This window comes from Talpa occidentalis, unplaced genomic scaffold (assembly GCF_014898055.3).
Source record: "Talpa occidentalis isolate TD23 unplaced genomic scaffold, MPIMG_talOcc4v2.1 talOcc4.4, whole genome shotgun sequence".
Lineage (NCBI taxonomy): Eukaryota > Metazoa > Chordata > Mammalia > Eulipotyphla > Talpidae > Talpa > Talpa occidentalis.
This window is the reverse complement of record NW_023604295.1, coordinates 45409554-45432047: the sequence shown is the minus strand read 5'-3', so window position 1 is coordinate 45432047 and position 22494 is coordinate 45409554. Positions and strand designations below refer to the sequence as shown.

The following is a 22494-nucleotide window of genomic DNA, read 5'->3' as shown; positions in this document are numbered from 1 at the left end:
CCCTAATTTATACTTCAAGAATCATTATGTCTTTAAAGAGTATAGTCATTACTCCCAGGAAGATGACAGGCTTCTCACAACTGTTGAAGCCCTTCGAGGCTGACCTGCCTTAATTAGGACACTACCTAGCCTCCCGTTACTCTGTCTCACCACGAGTGCTCAGGCTGATCTGTTTTGGACAAGGTAAACCCTAAGAAAAAGACCCAGCCCTTGACATCAGGGGGTGTGGGGGATGGGCATTGGTAGGATCAGGTCTTCTGGATATGCCTGAAGGAGGGAAGGAGAATTGGAATCTTGAGAGTGATGGCTATTTTGGGCTGCACAAAAATACTATTTACCTCAGCACAGAGATGAACTATCATACCACTTTATTTCCAGTTTTACGATTGAACAGAGAGAGGATTCATAGATATTTCTTCATGGATGAAAGTTTGCAAACAACACAACCAGACAAAACAGGCAATCTAGGTATACTTTCCCAGGTAAACAAACAGGGAATATCAGAGCTCATAAACAGAGGAAGTTATTAGAGAAAGAATTCATGGGGAAAGAGGAAAGACCACCAAATAAACATCCATGGGCCATCCAGGGCAGAAAGGACACTGACACTGAGGAAGACCCCCCCACCCCCCGACCTTATGCTGTCTCTGTCCTAAGTCCTAATGGGCAGAAACATGTCTAGAAGCTCAGACAACTTATGACCTACTAGACTTTTGCAGCAGAAATGAAGAGGTGTGGAGGCAGAGTCACCATAGGATGTCATGGTACAGAAGACAGGGAGGGTCCATTATTGAAGGAGATTGACGTAATTTGCAGGGAAGAGTCCATACTGGCCACGGCAACGACCCCGCCACCAGCCCTCATCCACCATCTCAATGTCAGTGATGATGTCTTCTGGATCAAAGGAAATCTCATCGCTTCCCTCTGGGGAGGAAATTAACAGGATATTAGGGTGGTCTGATGGGTCCTGTACCCACTCTAGCCTCCAGTGAGGCAAGTATAGCTGTTCTTGTTGCTAGCAAGACTGGGTGCTTCTTGTCCCACAGAAGTCATCCCCCTCTCTTGTATCCAGGATCTTTAGGTACCAGACCCCTCAGGCCATTTGCAACCTACCTCCTTGGTAATCATACAGGGCTACAGCTGAGATTCCAGCCCCAGCCTGAGCTGGGCAACCTGATGATCCTGCATAATGAGAAATATAATCATGGTCTTACCAACACAGAGAAGGAGCTCAGACAAGTACTTCTGGGTAATAGAGGAATTCTCCTTCCACTACCTCCCCCTAGACCTCCATATCCAAAAGTTGCTTCTCCACACACCACTCACCAGCGGAGGGAAGAGAGGACTCAGGCTCCAGCACATCCTCATAGTCTCCCTCTTGTCCATCATCCTGCTCATGTGTGTCCACCTGCCCAACATCTTCATAGTCATTTTCAGGCTCAGGCGCTGCTTCATACACTGGCTCAGGCTGAGGCTCAGGCACTGCTTCATACTCTGGCTCTTCGCTCAGCTGAAAGCCTTCTGGAGTCCTGGGGGGCAGAGCTGGGGGCTCCTCATTGTCCTGAGAAGAGACAGCGTGGAGCAGGATGACTTCCACTCACAAGGAAATTCTTGTTCAAACCTCCCAAAGGAGTCTTGCCCAGACCCGACTCTTCCCCATCCTACCACTACTACCTTCCAGCCTTGCTTCCACTTAATAGCCTTCCCTAGAGAGCACAACCCTTCATCCCTCTTCTTTCTTCATTCTCCTCCCACATCTACCCACTCAAGATCAAGAGATGATATGGAGGCATCTGTAAAAGGTGTGAGGAGAAGGAAGTAGAAAGCAAATAGGAGTCTTTGGCAGATCAGGACAATACCGAAGCAAAAGCACATTGTCGGGAGAACTACAGCTAGAATGACCAACCGTCCTAGTCTGCCCAGGATTGGGAGGTAAGAATGCAGAGTTTTCGGAGCTAAGATCATGTTAATCTCAGACAAGCAAGGATGGTTTCTTAGGACACAAGGATATGAGGAAGGGGCAAAGAATCTTTGTGGCTCTGTTTACCTCTGACTGATACTGCCTCGAGGGCAGGGTGGACACTGGAGGTTCCTTGCTGATTTTCTCAGGCTCTGGCTCTGACGATGGATGATTCCCTGCTGGAGGCCAGGCCTGTGAAGAAGGAAGCATCTCTCCAGTAAGCAAAAAAGCTTTCATCTTCTCTCTTATACTGACCTGACACACCCCTCCTATCTCTGTCAATCCAAATGAAATCCATCTCTCAAGATGGGCTCCCACCTGAAATGATAGCTCCCTTTTCTCAGTTCCTTCCCCATGTGTTGGCTGCACTGGTTAGTGATCTCTTTTCTGTTGAACTGTGAAAATTTTGACTTTCCCCTAACATTCCGGCAGACATGAGACCCAATTACAGAGGCTGAAATCTCCCTGAAGATAGATGACAGCAGTCACAGTCTTTGCCTAGCACAGGGGAGGCCTTTGCCTTATTTTCTACCAATGTTTTAAACCCCTTAATCTCCTGGGTAAGGAATCCTGGATGTGGACCTTAGAGGGCTAAGCACTCACCTCTGAGGAGATCTTCTTGGGCAAAGGGGCTGGCACCACTGGCTCTTCCACAGGGGCCGCTGATTGCTGAGCCTCTTGACTCCTCTTGACCAAAGCCTTTCTCTCCTGTTGCTGCCTGGCCATCTGCTGTGATTTCTCTACTTCCTCCTGCTTCTTCTTCTCCTCAGCCATGGACTCAAATTTTGCCTTCAGCCCACGTGCACCACTAGAAGCTGCAGTCACAGACAAGAAGAATTAGGGTTGTTTTGGGTCAGAAGTATGCTTTGGGGGAGGTGGGGTGAGGTGAGTGCTTGAAGAAAGAAGAGGAACCATTTAAATATCCAGGAAGAATGGATAGAGAGGGTATTCATGAGAAGAAAAACACAGAGGTTTTGATGGAGGAACAAGGGAATTATAAGAGGATCGTAACCCTAAAGCCTTGATTTCCATATAGCCAAGCCAAGCAATCTCAGATTCTTGTCTTTTCTATTGATAAGCCTGGGTCCCCTGACTAGCATCCTTCCTTGTTTTGAAGTCTATATGCCCTTCCTCTGACCACCACCCACACCCTGCCACTATCCCAAGCTCTTATCCCTATGTATTCTTCCCAATAGTGCCCCATCCTGCCCTCCTTGTGCTTTCTTGCTACTGGTTTCTTCCCTAAAGTCAATCTACCTCTCCAGCCACTAAACCTAGTTTTTCTAGGAGGTAGAGACTGCTATGTAAGGGTAAGGATCCAGTCTACCTTGGCTAATCTAGATAGCTAAAGGTATGGAGGAGGTAGTCTGGAGAGAAGAAGGAATAAGAAGGAAGAGAGGGCTGAAGAGAAGGAATTGTTAAGACTTACCAGCCTCTACGGGTGTTGTTTTCTTATAAGCTGTGGTTGGAGCCTCCATTTCATTGAAACCAACAGCGCTCTGTGGGTAGAACAGCATGCATAGTGGGAGTGGGGATGGGGGAATAGCAGTGACCCAGAGAGCAGATTGGGGACTGGGGCCCAATGGTTGGACAGGGTATTTCAATATTTTTGTTTTGTGGCAGAGGGTAAAGAAGCTCTAAACTGATAGGATCACTTCCTCTGTTTGAAACCTCAAAGTATCTAGAACCTCACATCTCCAATCCCATTGCCCAGAATGCAACAAGATCTCTAGCTAGTGCATGAAGAGGAACTAGTGTAGGGTAGGACAGTGACATAGAAAGGGGAGAGATATTGGTCTATTTGGTAATACCAAACAATCAATGAAATTTCAAACACCACCTTTCCCTGGAGTCAGCCTCTCCCCTCCCCACCTTCTTCCCTCCACTCTCCTTAGCTAATGCTCAGGCTTCAGAAGACATGCCCATTAGATGCAGAAGGCAGTCAGTGGGGAGTTCAGTACATCAGGGGTCCTGGCTCTTCCCACCCTTTTCCAGCTTTGCATCTAGTTCTTCCCTGAGCACTTCGAGTGCAGTCTAAGGCAACTATTCTCAGGATATTGGTGCTTTACCTTATCTACTCGGTCCTTTTGGATTCCATACTGACCACCAAAGCCCTTGGAATAATCTGTAGGATGGAAAGATATGAGAGTAATAAAGGAGTTAAAATACTAAAAATGTATGGGATGAGGGAGCCATGGCAAGAAATACCAGAAGACAGGGATGTGGGAAACAAAGAGATGGATGAAGGAGCGTGAGGATGAAGAGGGGATGAAGAGAGGCTAGCATGGGAAGAGAAGGAAAAGGGTGGAGACAGGGAAAGTTGGAAGACGATGGAAGGGAGAAAAATAAGAAAAGGGAAACAGAAAAGAGAGGAGTTAGCAAAGGAGGAAATTATAGGAAGAAACAGAAGTCAAGGAAAGACCCCAACCACCCACTATGTGTCCCAGGGAGTAAAAGGGGCCTCTCTGTCCTCTGTGAGACACAGGGGCGCCAGGACTCTTACCAAGTCACGGTCTTGCCAGTCCCCAGCCCGTCAGTCTACACTCTCTCAATGACTACTTTTCTTTGGCCTCCCTTCTGTTCTCTGTTCTGTCTCTGTCTCTGTCCTGCTCCTAATTTTGCTGTCCTCCATTCCACCCACTTGATCTTACACCCTGCACCCTCACATTCATACAATGACTTTTTATCCTACAAGTGTCGTGGTATTATTACTAAATTGAAAAACTAAGGCCCCATTCCTTGCCCAGCAAGTAAGTTTCGGGGGCTTGAATGGGTAAGTGAGCGTATGGGACTGCCAGGACATTAAACTGAGGATCCGTTATGGTAATTCAGACGATCAGTCAGGATACACCCAAGACTAGTCACCCTAACCAATCAATGATGCCTGGAGTATGCATAGAGCCTCAGGACCCTCTGCACAGCAGACCTCTCCTGCCTTGCTTGCCCCTTTTAGCAATGTATTTCAATAAATCTGCCTTTTCTGTTCTCCATTCTGTCTCTGGTGAAGTCTTTCACTCTGTGCCTTCCCCTTCCTGCTTCCAACTTACACCCAATTTCCCTTCATGATAGTCACTACCACAGTACATCTGTCTTTTTGTATCTTGGATCTCTTGTTTTCAGTTTCCAGAAAGGAAAGGAGAGCTCCATGTAATTTTATGCCCTCCCTCCGCTTGTACCCCAACTCACCTCTCTGGGACTCGTGTTTCTCTGTCTCTCCCTTATAGTCATATCCCAGAGCTGCCTTGTCCCGTTTATCCTTCTCTATTCCATAACGGCCACCAAAGCCATGGGAATAGTCTATGGTGGAAGAAGCAAGCGTTAGAACTCAAAAGTACTACTGAAGAGAGATGTCAGGAGGAACAGGTACAGGATAATAGGGGTCTGGGAAGACAGCAGGACTCCAGTATGGATGGATGACAGAGAAATTATATCTTAAGACATCTTTTACAAGTTTGAATTCAACCTTGTTTACTCCTTTACTTCTATGCCAAGATAAGATTATGTCAATTTTCTCTCTTTTTCCAGGAAGAAGAAAGTATAGAGTATAAGGAGAGCGGAAGAAGCAGATACATATAAAACAAATGCCTTCCCTATTCCTATATATTTAGAAACGCTAGCTAAAATATAGCAATCTTTTAAAAATAGTGATCCTCAAAAGAAAAAAAATTCCTGACTTTAGAAACAAATAGATGAATCAAAATAGCAGAGATGAGGGTATGAAAAAACAAGACAGAGTAACAAATGATGATTAGACCACTACAAAAGAGATGCCAGACACAATGAAATAATATCTTCAAAATAATGGATAAATAATAATGAAGAACAGAGCAAAATAAAGACCTTTTTTTCCCAGATAAAATATCAGTGTTCTTTCATAGGTTCTTACTGAAAAAATCATCGAAGTATATATACTTTAGAAAGAGGAAATAAAAGAAGCAAGGAGAAACAATGAAGTTCAATAAACAATCAGTTTGGAATTTGGTAAATTTGTTGGTGAATTTAAGTAAGCATTCACTAATAATAATAATGAAAAATCTTATGGGGTTTAAAAACACAGATAGCCAATTTCTTGGATAATAATTGTCCAGTTGCTACAAAGACTGTAGAATGAAGAAGGAATGTAATTATTCCCTTATTACCAAGGAACAGGTAGATTACTTTTAAATTTAAGTCAAAAATGCATGTTAGAACTTAAGGAGAGATGCCTAAAACACAGAAGTAGAATTGCTTATTTCGCCTAGAGGGAAGAGGGGACTAAAGAATACTTAATCTTACCAAAAAGCGATAAAGGTGAAAGAAAGATGCAAGCACATATTTGGATTTAAAAATTAAAAAAACAAAACAGTGGAGAACTGGCTTGGAGAACTAAGTTGGGCGGGGAGCTGATCACAGCTGTTGGGAAGTAAAGTTTGAGCAAAAAAGCAGGTCAGGGTGCTATGGCCAGAGTGCAGAGTCCTTGCCTTTTTGAGATGCGTGTTTCTCCACTTCTCCTTTGTAATCAAAGCCAACTGCTGACTACAGAGAAAAGAAGAGAGAATTGGTTAGAGTCAGTACTGTCATTTTTTTCTGCTCCCTCACTTCATTTCCTCCCAGTTCAGCCAGAGGTTAATGTTTAGGGGTTCAGGGTTCAGGATGGTGCAGAGGTAATGTGCAACAGACCAGTGAGTGTGGACTCTGGACACACATAACTCTAGACTCGCCAATTCGCCTGCTCTGCTTGTAGTGGTTTAACTCTAGGCATGTCCCTAATACTCTGAACCATAGCCTCTTCAAAAATAGGAGAAATGACCACTCTTTATTTGGGATATTGTGTGAACTAAACAGGGCAAAGAATATAAAGTGTCTGTACTGGTCTGTAAAGGGTCACGCAGAAAATTAGCATCTTTCTTCCTAACTCACATGAAACTAAAATGGGGTAATCGCTAGAAGTGTCTTGTGAACAACAAAGCACTATGTACATGTAAGAGAGTGTCCTATTTCTAGTTGCTTATACTGTGCCTTTTCTCTTTCCTTATGCAACAGTGGAAACCAAGAGGGGTAATTTTGGTGGGCTGAGATGAGCCAGAGAGTCTGGCCCTGGGGGCAGACATTTTGGTGAATGCCTGACATCACACATCTCAGTAACTTGGGATATCTAAGCAAGTCTAGATTCTGCACCAGAAGAGTTACTAGTAAGTATTGTTTCTTGGTTTAACTTGATATAATAAGTGTTTAGGTGATTCAGTTTATGACTTACGAGGCAGAAGATGAAATAAAGCACCATGGAAGTTTAGGCAAATGTAGGAGGGGAGCTATGACAGAAGGGATGTTCCATACTGATCAGTGAGTGTTGCTAAGTCCCACATAATTTGAGGTGGTCTGTGTCAGGAGGGAGTTGGTACTTACCTTGTCTGCCCTGTCCTTCTCAACTCCATATTTGCCCCCAAAACCTCTGGCAGCATCAGTCTGAGAAGAGTGCTTTTCCACCTCAGCAACATACTCATGGCCCACAGCGCTCTGAGAAAAATCCAGGGCAGAATGAACAAGAGAAAAATGGCCATTAAAAAAGAGAATCATAAGGCCTCCCCAGTGGCGTAGCTGGTTGAGCGCAGTGCAGTGCTGTGAAGTTTTCCGCAGCCTCTGCAGTACAGGTTTGATTCCTGGCAGGCCAAGGAGAAACCCACATGGCGCAGCAGACCTCTCCTGTCTCGCCCGCTGCTACCCTCAGCAGTGTCTTAGTCCGTCTGCCTGTTCTGCTCCCAGCTCTGTCTCTAGTGAATTCTCTCACCCTCCAGTGCCTCTGGCCTGTGCCCCAATTCTTGCATAAATAAATAAATGTTTTAAAAAAGAGAGAGAGAACTATAAAGAGAGGCAATGGAATAGAAGAATACCAGGGATTTCACTGTGGGTTAAGCCCATAGTCTCTGATGGTGCCCAGGGATGTCTATGGGATGGGAGAGCAAAGTGACTTTTTGTGGAGCTTTGCATATCCTGATTTAATACCATTGGGATTCATCTTTCTGGAAACTCTTATACGATGGGCTGAGAACTAGTCTTACAAGAGGCCAGTCTTCCTAAACCCTTGACTTACATTTTCCGCCATTTATACTTTATATGTTACAATCAGGAAAAAATGGACATTGACAATATGTGGACACTATATTTTAGAGCCCAAAGAATTATTGTACCTTCAAGAAATTTTTAAACCATAAAAACCAACAAGTGAATCAATTTGCCTTTTTTTTTTTAGAAGTGAAGTACAGGGTCATGGTGGGGGTGTGAGAAGATTCACCAGAGAGAGTGGGGAGCAGAACAGGCAGATCTACTGAAATGCACTGCTGAGGGGAGCAGTGGATGAGACAGAAGAGGTCTACCATTCCATGTGGGTTGCTCCTAGTCTGGCTTGCCAGGGATTGAACTCGTGCCACAAAAAGGCCACGCTCAACCCCCTGTGCCACAGGAAGCCTCCTCAATTTGCCTTTTTTGGGGGGTGGGGGGTAAAATTCTGCCTTTCAGCTCACCTTATCCATTCGGTCTCTTTCCACCCCAAATCGACCTCCATAGCCATGAGATGCTTTGGGCCCTGATTCCATCTCCTTCTTCTTGAGCACATCATGCTCCTCTGACACTTTGCTCCTCAGTTGGTGGATGCTGAAAGTAACAAAACCACAGAGACTTGTCTGGCTCAGGGAGTCAGTGAACACTACTTCCCAGAAAAATGGGAATCTTGAAGTATATTTTATTTATTTTGAGCTGAGCCCTAAAAATATGAGTGCTAGATTGGAGGAAGAGATTAGCGTGTCGTGCATATAACGCCCAATTTAAACTCTCCATAAGTCAAAATTATTTCCTTTATTTTATTTTTTTTTAAGACTTATTTATTTATTTATTTATACAAGCACTGGGTACAGTCAGAAGCGCGGGAGGGTGAGAGAATTCACCAGAGCCAGGAGGGAGAGCAGAGCAGGCAGACTGACGAAGTATACTGCTGAGGGGAGCAGCGGGCGGCAGGAGAGGTCTGTGCGCCATGTGGGACCCTCGCCCCTGGCCAGGGATTGAACCGGTGCTGCAGAGGTTGTGGGCAGCTTCACAGTCCAGCGCTCAACCGTTGAGCCACCGGGGAGGCCCAAAATTATTTCCTTTAGTCTGTTATTTTGCTCACTAATTAAACTTCTGATAGTTAGTCTCATTTTTTCATGTTCCTAAATAGTAAAGAATAATCATATCAATATTCTAGTATCTGAGAAGGTATTGTCTTCTCTGAATGGACTTACTTTCTAGTAATTCAATAATCTATCTATCTCAAGTTCAAAAATATTCATGTACCCTTTTGCTAACACATTCTAGTCTGGGAATCTACCCCAAATAAATATTTTTTTTATTAGGGAATACATTTCATTTTCTTATAAAATAGATTTGGGGAAAGTAACATTTCTTTCTTTTTTTAAATTCCACTTTATTTTATTTAATTGCTTATTTATTTTCCTAATTTTTTTTTATTGCAGTAACATTGGTTTACAAGATTGAAAATGTTTTAGGAGTATAGGGTCATCCCTCTTTGAGTGTATGTTATCATACCACATCTACCACTAAAGCACCCAAATTCTCCACCATAGACCACTGGGTCTCTTTTCCTTTGCTCTCACCTTTCTTCCCTTCTGGTAGCCTTAATTCCACAGTTAGATTCCAAGGGTTTGTTTTGGTTTGGTTTTATCAGTTTCCAAGGAAATAATTTTAATTATGGAAGAGCTCAATATCTAATGAGATTCACTGCTACATTGTATACAAGCAAGAATGAAGAAACAGTCATAGGAACAACATTGAAGTTAAATAAATGACAATATCTTTCAATGACATACTAAGAAGTCATCAACAGAAATGGATATAAAAACTACTTACCATTACAATATTTTGTATATTTTCTTGTAAAAAAAGTGAATGCTCTTCATCCCACCTCCAAATCTGATCATTTTTAAGAAAACTAAGAACTAGTAAAGGCTAGCTAATAAAATTTCCTCATCATTAATTGTGGTAATACTTTAAGACTCAGAAAATCTTGTTTTGGGACATCTCTATCCCTAAGCAAATGTAATACCCAATAAGAAAAACATTCTTTTTTTTTTTTTTTTTAAAGATTTATTTATTTATTTATTTATTTATTTATTTATTTATTTATTTATTTATACAAGCACTGGGTACAGTCAGAAGCATGGGAGGGTAAGAGAATTCACCAGAGCCAGAGTGGAGAAGAGAACAGGCAGACTGATGAGGTACACTGCTGAGGGGAGCAGCGGGCGGCAACTGGCGCTGCAGAGGCTGCGGCAGCTTTGCAACCCAGCGCTCAACCGCTGTTCCACTGGGGAGGCCCAACATTCTGTTTCTTATTGCAGTTTATCATGAGACTAGAGAGCAGCTCTGCCTATCTATTTGGCCTGAGGATATGAAGCTGTGAAAATCAGCACTGATACTTGGACATATACAAGGAATCCAAGGGATTCTTAGAAACATTTGAGCAACAGAATCCTAAATAAAAAAAACAAAAACAAAAACACATAGGCCCTTGAAAAAATGCTCAATACCACTTATTATAGGGAAATGCAAATCAAAACCGCAGTAAGACATCAGCTTCCCATCACTATGTACACACACAGTGGCATAGCTGTGAGAATGATCATATCGAAGAAACCAGAAACAACAAATATTAGCAAGGATTTGGAGAAAAAGGAACACTTATCCACTGTTGGGAATGTAATCTGGTGTAGCCTCTATGGAAAATGGAATGAAGGTTCCTTTAAAAAGTAAAAATGGGGCCTCCCTGTTGGTGCAAGGGGTGAAGATGCAACCTATGAAGCTATCAGCAGCCATGGCAGCAGGAATTCGATCCCCAGCCAGGGAGCAACCCACTTGGCGCAGCAGACCTCTCCTGGCTCACCTGCTGCTCCCCTCAGCAGTGTATTTCAGTCCATCTGCCTGTTCTATTGCCCACTCTGTTTCTGGTGAATCCTCTCACTCTCCACACCTCTGGCCTGTACCTCAGCTCTTGTATGCATGAATAAATAAATCTTTAAAAAAAAAGTAAAAATGAAAATACTATATGATCCAACAATACCATTCCTAGGTATTTGCCCCCAAAACACAAAAACACTAATACAAAATGATTTATGTAAGTGTATGTTTATGGTAGCATTATTCGCAATAGCCAAATTATGGAACCAAACTAAATGTCCATTAACAGATGACTGGATAAAGAAATTGTGCAATATATATACTCAGTGGAATACTACTTGGCTATTTAAAAAAACTGAAATAATGTTTTTTTGGACAAAATGAATGGATCTTGAAGTGATTGTGCTAAGTAAAATAAGTCAGAAAGTGAAAAACAATTACCAGATAATTTTACTCATTTGTGGAATATGAAAAACCAAATAAAACAAACTGGCAAAGCACAGAAAAGTAATTCTTAGACTCTGTAAAAAATATACTGATTATTTGAGGGAGGTGGGGGAGAGAAAAGGAGAAGGGTGGAAGGCGATAGGACATCAGTGCTACCGTTTTGGTGGAGGATGAGTGTGCACAAATGGAGGTGTGAAGGTGTACACCCCCCAAATTATATAGTTATATAAATGACAAATTAAAAAAATTAAGAAAAAAATAAAATGGTTAGGCTAGTTTAAGAAAAAAATAGAAATTCTTCTCTTTCATGGAAGAATAGATCCACCTGGTGGCCTTGCAGTGTAATTCCACTAAAGGTCTTCTGAAATAGCCTTCTCAACTTTAGTCACAGCTAATATTAGAAAGCTGGCTTTGGACCAGATGAAATTAAGCTAAGTGTTGGAAGAACCTTCTGTTCCTGTGCCTGCTCTAAACCCTCTGGCAACGGTGAAGGCAGAGATCCTGTGTTAGTTCAATAGCATCAGCACTTTAGAACTGCCTGTGCCAAAGAGACTACTGGTTCCAGAACATGTCTCTCTGATATTTCCCAGTCAAAGTATTCAGATGAATGTGAAGAAAACAAGGCTAAATGTTATTTTTCAAATGGGAAAAATCTGTGACATTTTAGTGAGTCTAGTGATTGCTACATGGATCTTGACTACATTACGGTTAAAACAAGATTTTCAAAGGAACTAGAAGATGAGATTTAGGAATATTGACATAGTGAGTGACAGCAAATCTTGTTAGAGGAACATACTAATACAAATAGAACTTGAATAAAAGTTTTGGCCAAAGATGACTAACTTTAAGGGTATAACTGAAGTCAGCTCTAAACGGTCTAAGTTATATCATCCCGTCATTCAATAAATATTAATTAAACTTTTAAATGTAAGAGACTTTCAGACTCTGAGGACACAGAAATGATGAATGTAGAGACTAGTGGTCAGGTGGAAGAGACAAAAAGGAAAAGAAAATTATAATTCAATGCACTAAGTGGCATATCTAAGAAACTTTTGGCACATTAATTCTTGGGCATCTGTTTAAAGCTGGAATTGAGAAAGAAATGTAATTTATGGGAACCAAGTGAAACTCAGGAACTCAAATATGAGCTAAGAGAAAGGACAGATCTTTTTGTTTTCATTACAAAAGTAAAATTATGAAGGCAAGTGAATCAAACTATAATATTTTATTCACAGACAAGATGATCATGTACGTAGAAAATCCTAAGTAATTTAGCAATCAAAATTACTTGAACTATTAAGTACATATTTGATACAAGGTCACCATATCAAACTCAATTTTATTTCTAAATATTAGCTATGGACCTTTGAAAATTGAAAATTAGAAATAAATACCACTTATAGTCACATGAAATATTTTAGCATAAATTTAACAAAAGATGTGCATGAAGTGAACATTGACAATATTTTCAGAACAAATTAAAAGACATCTAAATAAATAAAGAGATGTCCCTTATCCCATGGATTAAAAACTCAGTATCTTTAAGATCTGTCAATTCTCTCCAAAATGTTTCATAGATCCAATGCAATCCCAATCGAAATCTCAACAGGCATATTTGTAGGAATTGACCAGCTTATTCAAAAATGTGTATGGAAATGTACATTTTTATTTTTGAAAGAAAACTGTTAGAATACAACTTGATTTCATGACTTGTCATGAAACTACAAAAAATCAGTGCAGTGTGGTATGGGTTAGGGTTGATATACAGATCAATTAAATAGTCTAGAAACAGACCTACATGTATATGTTCAAAAATACCAAGTATATTAATGGGGGACATAGTCTTTTAATGATCTTGGAATAACGAAATATCCACATGGGAAAAAAACGACCCTCAGTCTTTGTCTCACACTGTATACAAAAGTTAATTTTAAGTAGATCATAGATTTAAATGTAAGACCTAAGATTATAAATTTTTTACAACAAAACAGGAGAAAAATCACAATTTTGAGATAGGTAAAAATATCTTAGACACATAAAACACTAACCATAAAAAAAATGTTGATAGGTCAGACATTGTAGGAATTCAAAACTTTGATCTTCCAAAAATGCCATTAATAAAATGAAAAAGCAAGTTACACTCTGGGAGAAATTATTTGTAAAACACATATCTCACAAAAGACTTACATCCATATATAAAGAACTTTTACAATTCAATACGTAGACAAACAACACAATTTTTTAAAAATGTGGACCCTTCACAGTGAGAAGACATGAATGGCACATGAAAAGATGCTCAACAAAATTAGTCATCTGAAAAATACAACTTAATGGGGGCCTCCCTGGTGGCGCAGGGGTTAAACTCACAGCGCTATCAAGCTATAGCCGGCCACTGTGGCATGAGTTCAATCCCTGGCCAAGGAGTTAACCCACGTGGCACAGAAGACCTCTCCTGTCTTGCCCACTGCTCCTCTCAGCAGTGTATTTCAATCTGCTTGTTATGCTCCCCACTCTGTCTCTGGTGAATCCTCTCACCCCCTGTACCTCTGACCTATACCCCAGTGTTTATATGCATAAATAAATAAAATAAATCTTTAAAAAAATACAACTTAAAATCACCACTCACCCGCACAGGTGGTTAAAATTAAAAATAGCAATACCAAATGTAGAGTAGACAAAGATGAGAAATAATTGAGACCCGTATTTACTGGTAGGAATGAAAATGGCAAATTTCTCTTGGAAAACAGTTTGGCAGTTTCTTAAAAACTTAAACACACACTTACTATATAACTCAGCAATTCTATTCCTAGGTATTTCCCAAGCAAATAAATACATATGTTAACAACAACAAAAAAGATTTGTATCAAAATGTTTGATATATAATTGTCCCAAATTGTCAACAAATATCCATTAACAGGGTACTAGATACAACAAACTGTGACTTTCATTACTATATCCATAGTAATGAAATAGTACTTGACAAGAAAATAGAGCAAAAGACTGGTACACACAAGGCAGTAGATAAGTGTCAAAAACAGTATGCTGAGTGAAAGAAGACAGAAACCAAACAGTATATTCTGTATTATCCCATTTACATGAAATTCTAGGTCATGCAAAAGTAATCTATTGTGACAAAAAGAAGATCAGTATTTATATGTAGTCGGGGATGTGGATGGGGGATATTAACTATAAAGATGTAAAAAGGAATTTTTGTGGTAATGAAAATATTTTATATTTTGATGTGTTTTTGATTATATGTGTGTATTGTCAACACTCATTGAACTGTTTTCTTAAAAAGATTATGCTTCAAGAAAGTACAGGGTTTTTGTTTTGTTTTGTTTTTTTAGTAAGAAAGAAGAAAACATGAAGTGAAAGATAGGCTTTTGTTTTATAGGCTTTCATAGAGATAGGCTTTCACAGAGATATTCATACTTATGAACATGATATAGTTCATTATAAGACCAATCTGCGAGGTACTTTGTCATTTGAAAGAGAATAACAGTTTAAGGAAAAGGTTACAGTTTAATTCATAGGAATTGCATTCCATTTCAACAAGAAAATTATGAACATAGCAATATATGTAAATTAGATATAGAAGCAATATGACATAGCAGCCAAGAATTCAACCTGTGTTATCAAACAGCATTAAATTCAAATTACTAAATGTATACCCTTCGACAAATTGCTAAACATCAATGTATCTGTTTATTTTTCTGTGAAATCAAAATAACAAGATCATCTCTGATATAGGGCTATTTTGAAAATCACTTTTATTTTGCATAACATAATAACTCAATAAATGTTAGCCATTATTCTTATTTCCTATCTGTAACTCTTCACAGAACCTCTGTGAGGTAAAGAGGGCTGGTAGTATTATTTCTGGTCACCACCGGGAAACAGAAAGTGCATAAAATCATTCTCTTCTATACCCTGAACCCTTTTACAGTAGAGCTGAGATCAGTTCCTAGATTTCCAGAATGCTATCTTAATACTCTTGGCTATATGCTATTCTTCATTTCTACTTGGTATTAAAGGTCAGAGCACAAGACAGTAAGAAATGGCAATCGTGGCAGGTATCCTTGGTTATAGTTCAATAAGGAAGTAACCTAAAGGCCAGTGGGTTTTGGAGAGTACGAAAGCCTGTTCTACTGGAGCAGTGCTACTCAAAGTGAGGTCCACAAGCCCAACTGTTTGTATTCCACAATGAAATAAGAACAAAAATTGAGAGTATTTAGATATTTTATAAGAAATTTGACATAATAGTTTTATAACTATTGTATCTAAAAATATAAAGTGTACTTGTATTTTCTATGGTTCCTTATCGTTACGTTTTCCAGCAATTCAATTTTATTTTATTTTACAAAAGTTTTGGTCTATGATCGATTTAAATACAAATAGTCAGAACCCCGTCCTCTGGAAGGTATTATGCTAATTGAAACAAGTCCCACAGAGAAAGATAAAGACTCTATGTGGTCACTCATTTGTGGTAGATGAAACAAAACAAGTGACAAAATAAAAAACTCTTCGACTAAAAGAATAAAATAGTGGTTATTGGAAGGTAAGGGGGGTGCAGTTTGGGTAAATTGGGTACAAAGGGGTCAACTATATGATGAAGGATGGAAATTAGACTTTTGGGACAAAATGTGGTAGATAGAGATGTTGACATGTCTGCACACCTAAAACCTATATACTGTTATAAGCTAATGTTACTTCAACATAAAATTAAAAACCTGGTCCTTTGTCACAGATAGTTTAAGAAGCGCTGTCTTAGAAGGATAAGGATCTTTTACTAGCCCCATGAAAAGACAGCAAAAAACATGAGTACGGAGAGTGGTGAGGAGAAGATGGAGGGAAGGACAAGAGCCCTTGAAAACTAGGCATTTTTAAAAAAGATTTTTTTTCAAAGATTTATTTATTTATGCATACAAGAACTGGGGTACAGGCCAGACATGCAGGGGGTGAGAGGATTCACCAGAGACAGAGTGGGGAACAGAACAGACAGATTGTGAAATACACTGCTGAGGGGAGCAGAGGGCAAAACAGGAGAGGTCTGCTGCACCATGTGGGTTGCTCCCTGGCCAGGGATTGAACTCATGCTGCAGTGGCTGCAGATAGCTTCATAGGTTGCGTCTTAACCCCTTGCGCCACCAGGGAGGCCCGATTTATTTATTTATGCATACAAGAGCTGGGTTACAGGCCAGAGGTGCAGGGGGTGAGAAGATTCATCAGAGACAGAGCAGGGAGCAGAACAGGCAGATTGACTGAAATACATTGCTGAGGGGAGCAGTGGGCGAGACAGGAGAGGTCTGCTGTGTCATGTGTGTTAGCTCCCTGGCTAGGGATTGAACTCATGCTGCAGTAGTTATGGATAGCTTCACAGTGCTGATGCTTAACCCCTTGCACCACAGGGGAAGCCTCAGAAAACTAGGCATTTTTAAGGAAACATTGGCTTAGTTGAGCACCCAGCCCAGGACTCTGCTATACAATAGCTACAGGTTAGGTTGGATCATATGAGTGACTACCCAAATTACTAAACCACTCTCTGGACTAAATTTACTTCAGACAGACCTAAAAAGGAAAGACCATGGTATGGGGGTAGGTAGTGAGATTAGTGAGAACCACAATCACTTCCTTTTCCTGATTTGAACCATCTGAGCTCTTATAGCTACTGTCCTCCACTCTAACTTCCCCCTCCTTCCCTAGGACCTTAGTGGTTTCCATCTGACCTTGAAGATTGACTTATTGACTTAGACCACTAGCCGGACAGAATCCCAGAATATTAGACTTAGTACTGGTGGTCCTTGAGAAGTCTTTTTGATCCTAAAGGGAAAAATGAGAATCACAGATGAAAAGTGATTTGTCCAAGATTACTTGGCTAATTATCAGCAGAGATCCTGTGTCTTTACAAAGGGTAGGTGGCGAGTGAATTTTTGTGTAAATGTCTCCATTTATTCTATGATATATAGATACAGTTTGGGCAAACAAAGGAATACCCAGGGGGATTATACAACTCCAGATATCACCAGTCAGTGTATAGACTGGTCCATGCAATGCAGCTATTCAGGAAAATACTACTTCAGGAAGATTGTCATCTACTTACATGTTTATGTTAGGTTTTAAGGAAGAAGCACAAATTAAACTAATCTATATTAACAGGAAAGAGAAATAGCTTTACTGAATTGATAAGAGGAGCTAAGTATTTCATTAGACATTGATATAAACTAACCAACTAAATTCTAACCAAACACATATAGAGTAGCTACTATTATGTCTATTTGATAAATTAGGTGAGAGTCAGAGAAGATGTATGTCTAAATTCACATTGCTAGTAATGGCAGAGATATAAATTAAGTCTAAGTACATCTGCTATCCAAACTCAGGCTCCTTCCAGAATATCATGGTAGGGCTTCCTTCATGTGCCCCTACTAGACATGAAACAGGCTGTGGGAGTCTGAAGGCACAGGAGAATTTTTAATAATTCTTAATATTAAATTAATAATATTTAGAATAATTCTAAGGACTGGGAACTAAGGCTGAATAGCCTTTACTCAGAAAAGGGTATGGGTCTGAATTATTATTTTAAAATCTATGAGCCCTAAATAATCCACAGAAGATGATCCTGAATAATCTTCAAGGAAGGAATCTCTTGATATGAATATACAATAAATCACACAAAACTCCTGGACACCCATTATGTTATCAGTTTTTTGTTTTCCTTTTTCTTTTCTAGTGAAGTAATTGGGCTATAATCTTTTAGACTCTTAAACATCATTGTTAAAATAGTTTAAGTCAACAGGCTTTCCACATCTCATCTGTTCAAATTACATTCATGGTTTTCAACTTCTGTCAAAGAGCCAAGTACAAATTTTCATTTTAAGAATCATTCAAGTCAGGTATGGGACCCGATAATCCTCTTTTTACAGCATTTATTTTGAGTTCTCTATCTTGACATTTTACTGAATCCTCCTTGTCCCATCTGAGTCTGGACACACATTTTAATTTATGTGAATAGGGGCCCCCCCGGTGGCACAGCGGGTTGAGTGCCATGCTGTGAAGCTGTCCTCAGCCTCTGCAGCACCGGTTCGATTCCAGGCCGGCCAGAGAGAATCCCACATGGCGAGGCAGACATCCCCTGTCTTGCCCGCTGCTACCCTCAGCAGTGTATTTCATCAGTCTGCCTGTTCTGTACCCCACTCTGTCTCTGGTGAATCCTCTCACCCTCCTGCGACTCCTGCCTGTACCCCAGCTCTTGTATAAATAAAAATAAATCTTTAAAAAAATATGTGACTAGATAGATGATTTGAGTGATAGATAGATGATAGATAATAAATGATACAACATCAACATATGAGCTCCTTCCTCTCAGAGACCCTCCTGCCTTATTAAAGGAAAAGAGGCAGTTAATACAATAGACCCAGTTGGAGAAATGGCAAAGTTGATAGAAATAAAAGACAGATAGTGGGGTTGAGGGGTAAGGAGAGAGGCATAAAATATCAAAATACACAGTGTCACACATAGGGACACATAGACACGGATACAAGGAAAAGCAAACATAAAAACACATAGACTTGAACTACCTTCTCCCTTTCCTTCCTTCCTCATCTTCTTCTAGTCTCCACATTTTTCTTTGGCTCTTCCCACAGCCCTCCCCCTCCTCCAATCCTCTTAGCACCTACTTGATGTGCTCTGCACGTCCAGATCCCTCAATAGTCTTGGCTCCCCACCGTTGTTCCTTCTCAGAGATGTCATTCTGCAAAAGATAACACTCAGCAATAAGTGATAGCAAGAAAGATGGCAATATAAGCTCCCCACATCCCTGCTCTGCTGCCTTCTGCAGACAGGATTTTTAGTCAGACTCCTCTCTGTGTTTAACCCACTCTGATTCCCATGTTAAAATTATTGGATAAGCTATGAAACCTCGCTTCCTACTCTGCATCCCTGACACATTCCTCTTCAGCTGTTCTAGATTTCTCTGAGTCCCCCCAAATTTCACATGCCCAGTCCAAATCCTGGTTCATAGGCCAAAGGAGACCTACATTAGCGGGCTTCTCAGCTTCAGCATAGCCTGACACCAGCCTGCCGATCAAAGCACTGAACTCCTCTGTACCTGTCTCCTCCCTCCTCCAAACCAGTGGTGATGCGTGCTGTGCTCCTGACAGCCAACTGCCCTCCGGGTCAGTTCCACCATGAGGATTATCTCAATCCAGGCCATGCTTTTCTAAGTCCCCCTAGAAAGTTGTGGAGTATCCCACATGCCTCCCCCCACCACCCACCCTTCATTATCCAAATAAAACTCCCAAATAAAACTTCCCAAACTCACCACAAAGTCAGGGTCTGTGTCCCAGTCGTCACCCTGGGTCTCCACAGAAACGGATACATCATGTCCTACTACAGACTTCCACATCTGAGGGGGACAGAAGATGGGAATCATTAGGGAGGGGGGAATTAAAAGAAGGGAAAATAAGAATGCTGACATCAAGACATAGCAACCCACTGCTCCTCACCATCTTAAAAGAAAATAGAAGTTGAGGCAAAGCAGATGGGGGCTTCAGGAAAACAACTCTGTTCAGTTAGAAGAGGGGGGATGGGATATATTTACATACACTAACATGGCCTAGGCCCACCTGAGTCTGGAAAGAAGATATCATGGTGTAGGGATCTAAACAACCTTGGAGTCAAAGTTATGAGATAACTCTCTTGTGTCAAGAGGTCATTGAGGCAGTGGTTTGCAGTGGTCATCAGTGAGGAAAGCTAGAAAATTCCATTTCACTCAAGTTTCTACATATGATTTCTTTGATAGCTAGTGTAATATTAGTTGGTCCAGCTCCTGGTACAGTGAGCATCTACACTCCTCTCTGCAACTTGTTTAAGTTGATTGAGAATTTTTCCAACCACTTTTGCAAATGCTGTCCTAGCGGACAACTACCTGAGGTCAGTTGGAGCAGTCAGCTGGAATTCCTACATTGAAAAGAACATGGGCGAGTCTTATTTGCTGGGAATAAGTCATTTTTTCTATAATATTTTTTGAATTCGATTTTATTCCTGAAGAAGATAATTAGTTCAAAAATGACGTGATAAATCCTTTGAGTGTTAACAGATTTTTATTAACTGAATATATATTGAACAAATATTTAGGGAACACTACCCTGAAGGAGCACCGAATTGTTACTCTACTGGACACCCCCAATATTTTTGTTGGCTCTGCCTGTTGTTTATGAGGATGAGCTATGCATTTGACCTGCATCTGTGGATCCTGGGCCATGGAGTGAAGAGGCAACAGCCAACAATGCTTATCTGCTCAGCATTTTCTGAGACTTCTTGACCCTCATACCTCTTGCTGACAACTCCCCTGCCCAGCCTTCCCTATTCAGATACCTTATCCCATAAGTGTCTTTCCCCCCATTCTTTACTGTGTTTGAAATAGTCCCCTCTGCAACCTCCCAAGATGCTCCAGTTTCTTCACCGAGGTCCTCAGACTTTCTGGTTCCCCATTTTCACTAGAAAACTCCATCATTCTCCATATTCTTTGAAAAACCCCTTGGGGACTGGCCCAAGGAAAATTTAGGGTTATATTGGCCAAAGAGATGCAAAGAAGACATTGAGGAAGTATTAACTGAGTCAGCAGTGCTGGGGAATGCGTCACTGCTGAGAGAGCTCTGGCTTTCCCTGTGGGGCAACATTAGGGATGGGGCTGGGGTGGGAGCTGGGAGCCTGGAGGGAGCAGGTAGAGAAGAACTATGAACGCAGCTCCTGAGATGCCTGCAACAAGAGAACTTTGTACAGAAAACTGGAAAGGAGAAGTTCCTGAAATGCTCATGAGCAATAAGGAAGCAATGAGGACTGATGGTCCTTTGTTCTTTCCTGCTATTCGTTTGAGGCTTGAACCTGACTCTGTCAGAAACCTTCCATCATCAGGTATTTTTCAGACTGAGTTTCTGATACGGTGACAACTTAATATCCTTGACCTACTGACCAGAAATAGAGAGGCCGAGCGGCGCTATATGGAGGTGGGAGACCAGAGCGTGACTGGCGAGGCGCGGTGCCCAGGATATGGGGGGCAACCAAGGGCCTCATCACAAGGCTGCCTTCTAGCATCAGAGGTACATGAACACAGTCAGCAGACCTGGTGGTCACCAGCTCTGTTAGTAACAAGCCCAGCCCCTGTGGGAAAACAAGTATCGGAATCTGTAACAGAGTATATACTTACTGCCAGGTACCAGGCTAGGCAATTTACAAATATTAACTTAAATAATCTGTAAATCATTCCAAATCTCTGCTACTCAGCTTTTCTGGATGGGAAATAATTGAAGAGGTTAATTTAGGTAATCTGTAAAGTCCCTCCATTTCTGACATTGTGAAATTCTAGTATCCTACAATCACAGAAACTAGTTCTAGTTCATGCCTGCATTTGGCCTCCATCACCACTAATTCTTAGCACTGGGGCATACTGCAACTGTTTCCTGATCTGTGACAACGTCTTCTATGTGGGTTTTGCCACCCTGCTAAGCCATATACTCCCCTAGGGTAGAGATACACTCTTCAGTGCCTGTGTTTCTCCTTCTAACTCAGTGTCTAGGTGCAACAGGCCTTGGAAACAGGTGTCAGAAAAACCAGGAGCCCCGGATAGGTGCTGAATCAAGTTCCCTGGTCTCCAGCCTACCACTTGTTTTCAACCCGTTGCTCATGATCTACAATCACTCACAGCCAGGCCTCAAGGCCATGAAAGGTTAAAAGTCTACTGGTAGTGACTTCATCTCTCATCAAGGACTAAGAATCAGGTAGGAATCCTCTTACTTCAGCTCTTGCTCCATGCTCCCCAACTTTCCCACTGCTCAGAGTACCTACCTCCAAAGGTGCGAGTGTCTGCTCTGAGCAACCCGCTCCTCACGGTGACAGTAGGCTCCCTCTCTGGTAGCTGCCACTTCAGAGCAAGAAATTCAGAACTGCTGCTTCAGTTCCGTATTCAGGTTTTCTGTCATTTCCTGCCACTCTGTCCTCAGAGTTACTTCCTGAAATTTGAGTCAGTTCCTTCTGCTTAGGCACTTAAATAAAAATGATTAAATTCTTCTGTGCCTAATTTTTTTTTTTTTGCAAAGCTTTAAGGATTATTGGAAAGTCATAAAAATTCTCCTCTTTTCTCAGTTTATAACATGGTCAGGGAA

The 22494-nt window shown here is 41.1% G+C and overlaps 1 protein-coding gene across 1 annotated transcript; it reads right to left on the bottom strand.

Annotated features, from left to right (window-relative positions):
• Positions 1–189: 189 nt before the first annotated feature.
• On the bottom strand, positions 190–22276 carry HCLS1 (hematopoietic cell-specific Lyn substrate 1). Its single transcript, XM_037524571.1, has 14 exons — positions 22178–22276; positions 19653–19736; positions 19009–19082; positions 8461–8590; positions 7346–7456; positions 6421–6475; positions 5147–5257; positions 4030–4085; positions 3390–3459; positions 2564–2775; positions 2048–2152; positions 1327–1561; positions 1114–1182; positions 190–924 (listed from the first exon to the last, which is right to left on the bottom strand). The coding sequence occupies exons 2-14, from the start codon at positions 19734–19736 to the stop codon at positions 788–790; spliced, it is 1449 nt and encodes a 482-aa protein (XP_037380468.1). The 5' UTR covers positions 22178–22276; the 3' UTR covers positions 190–787.
• Positions 22277–22494: the final 218 nt, after the last annotated feature.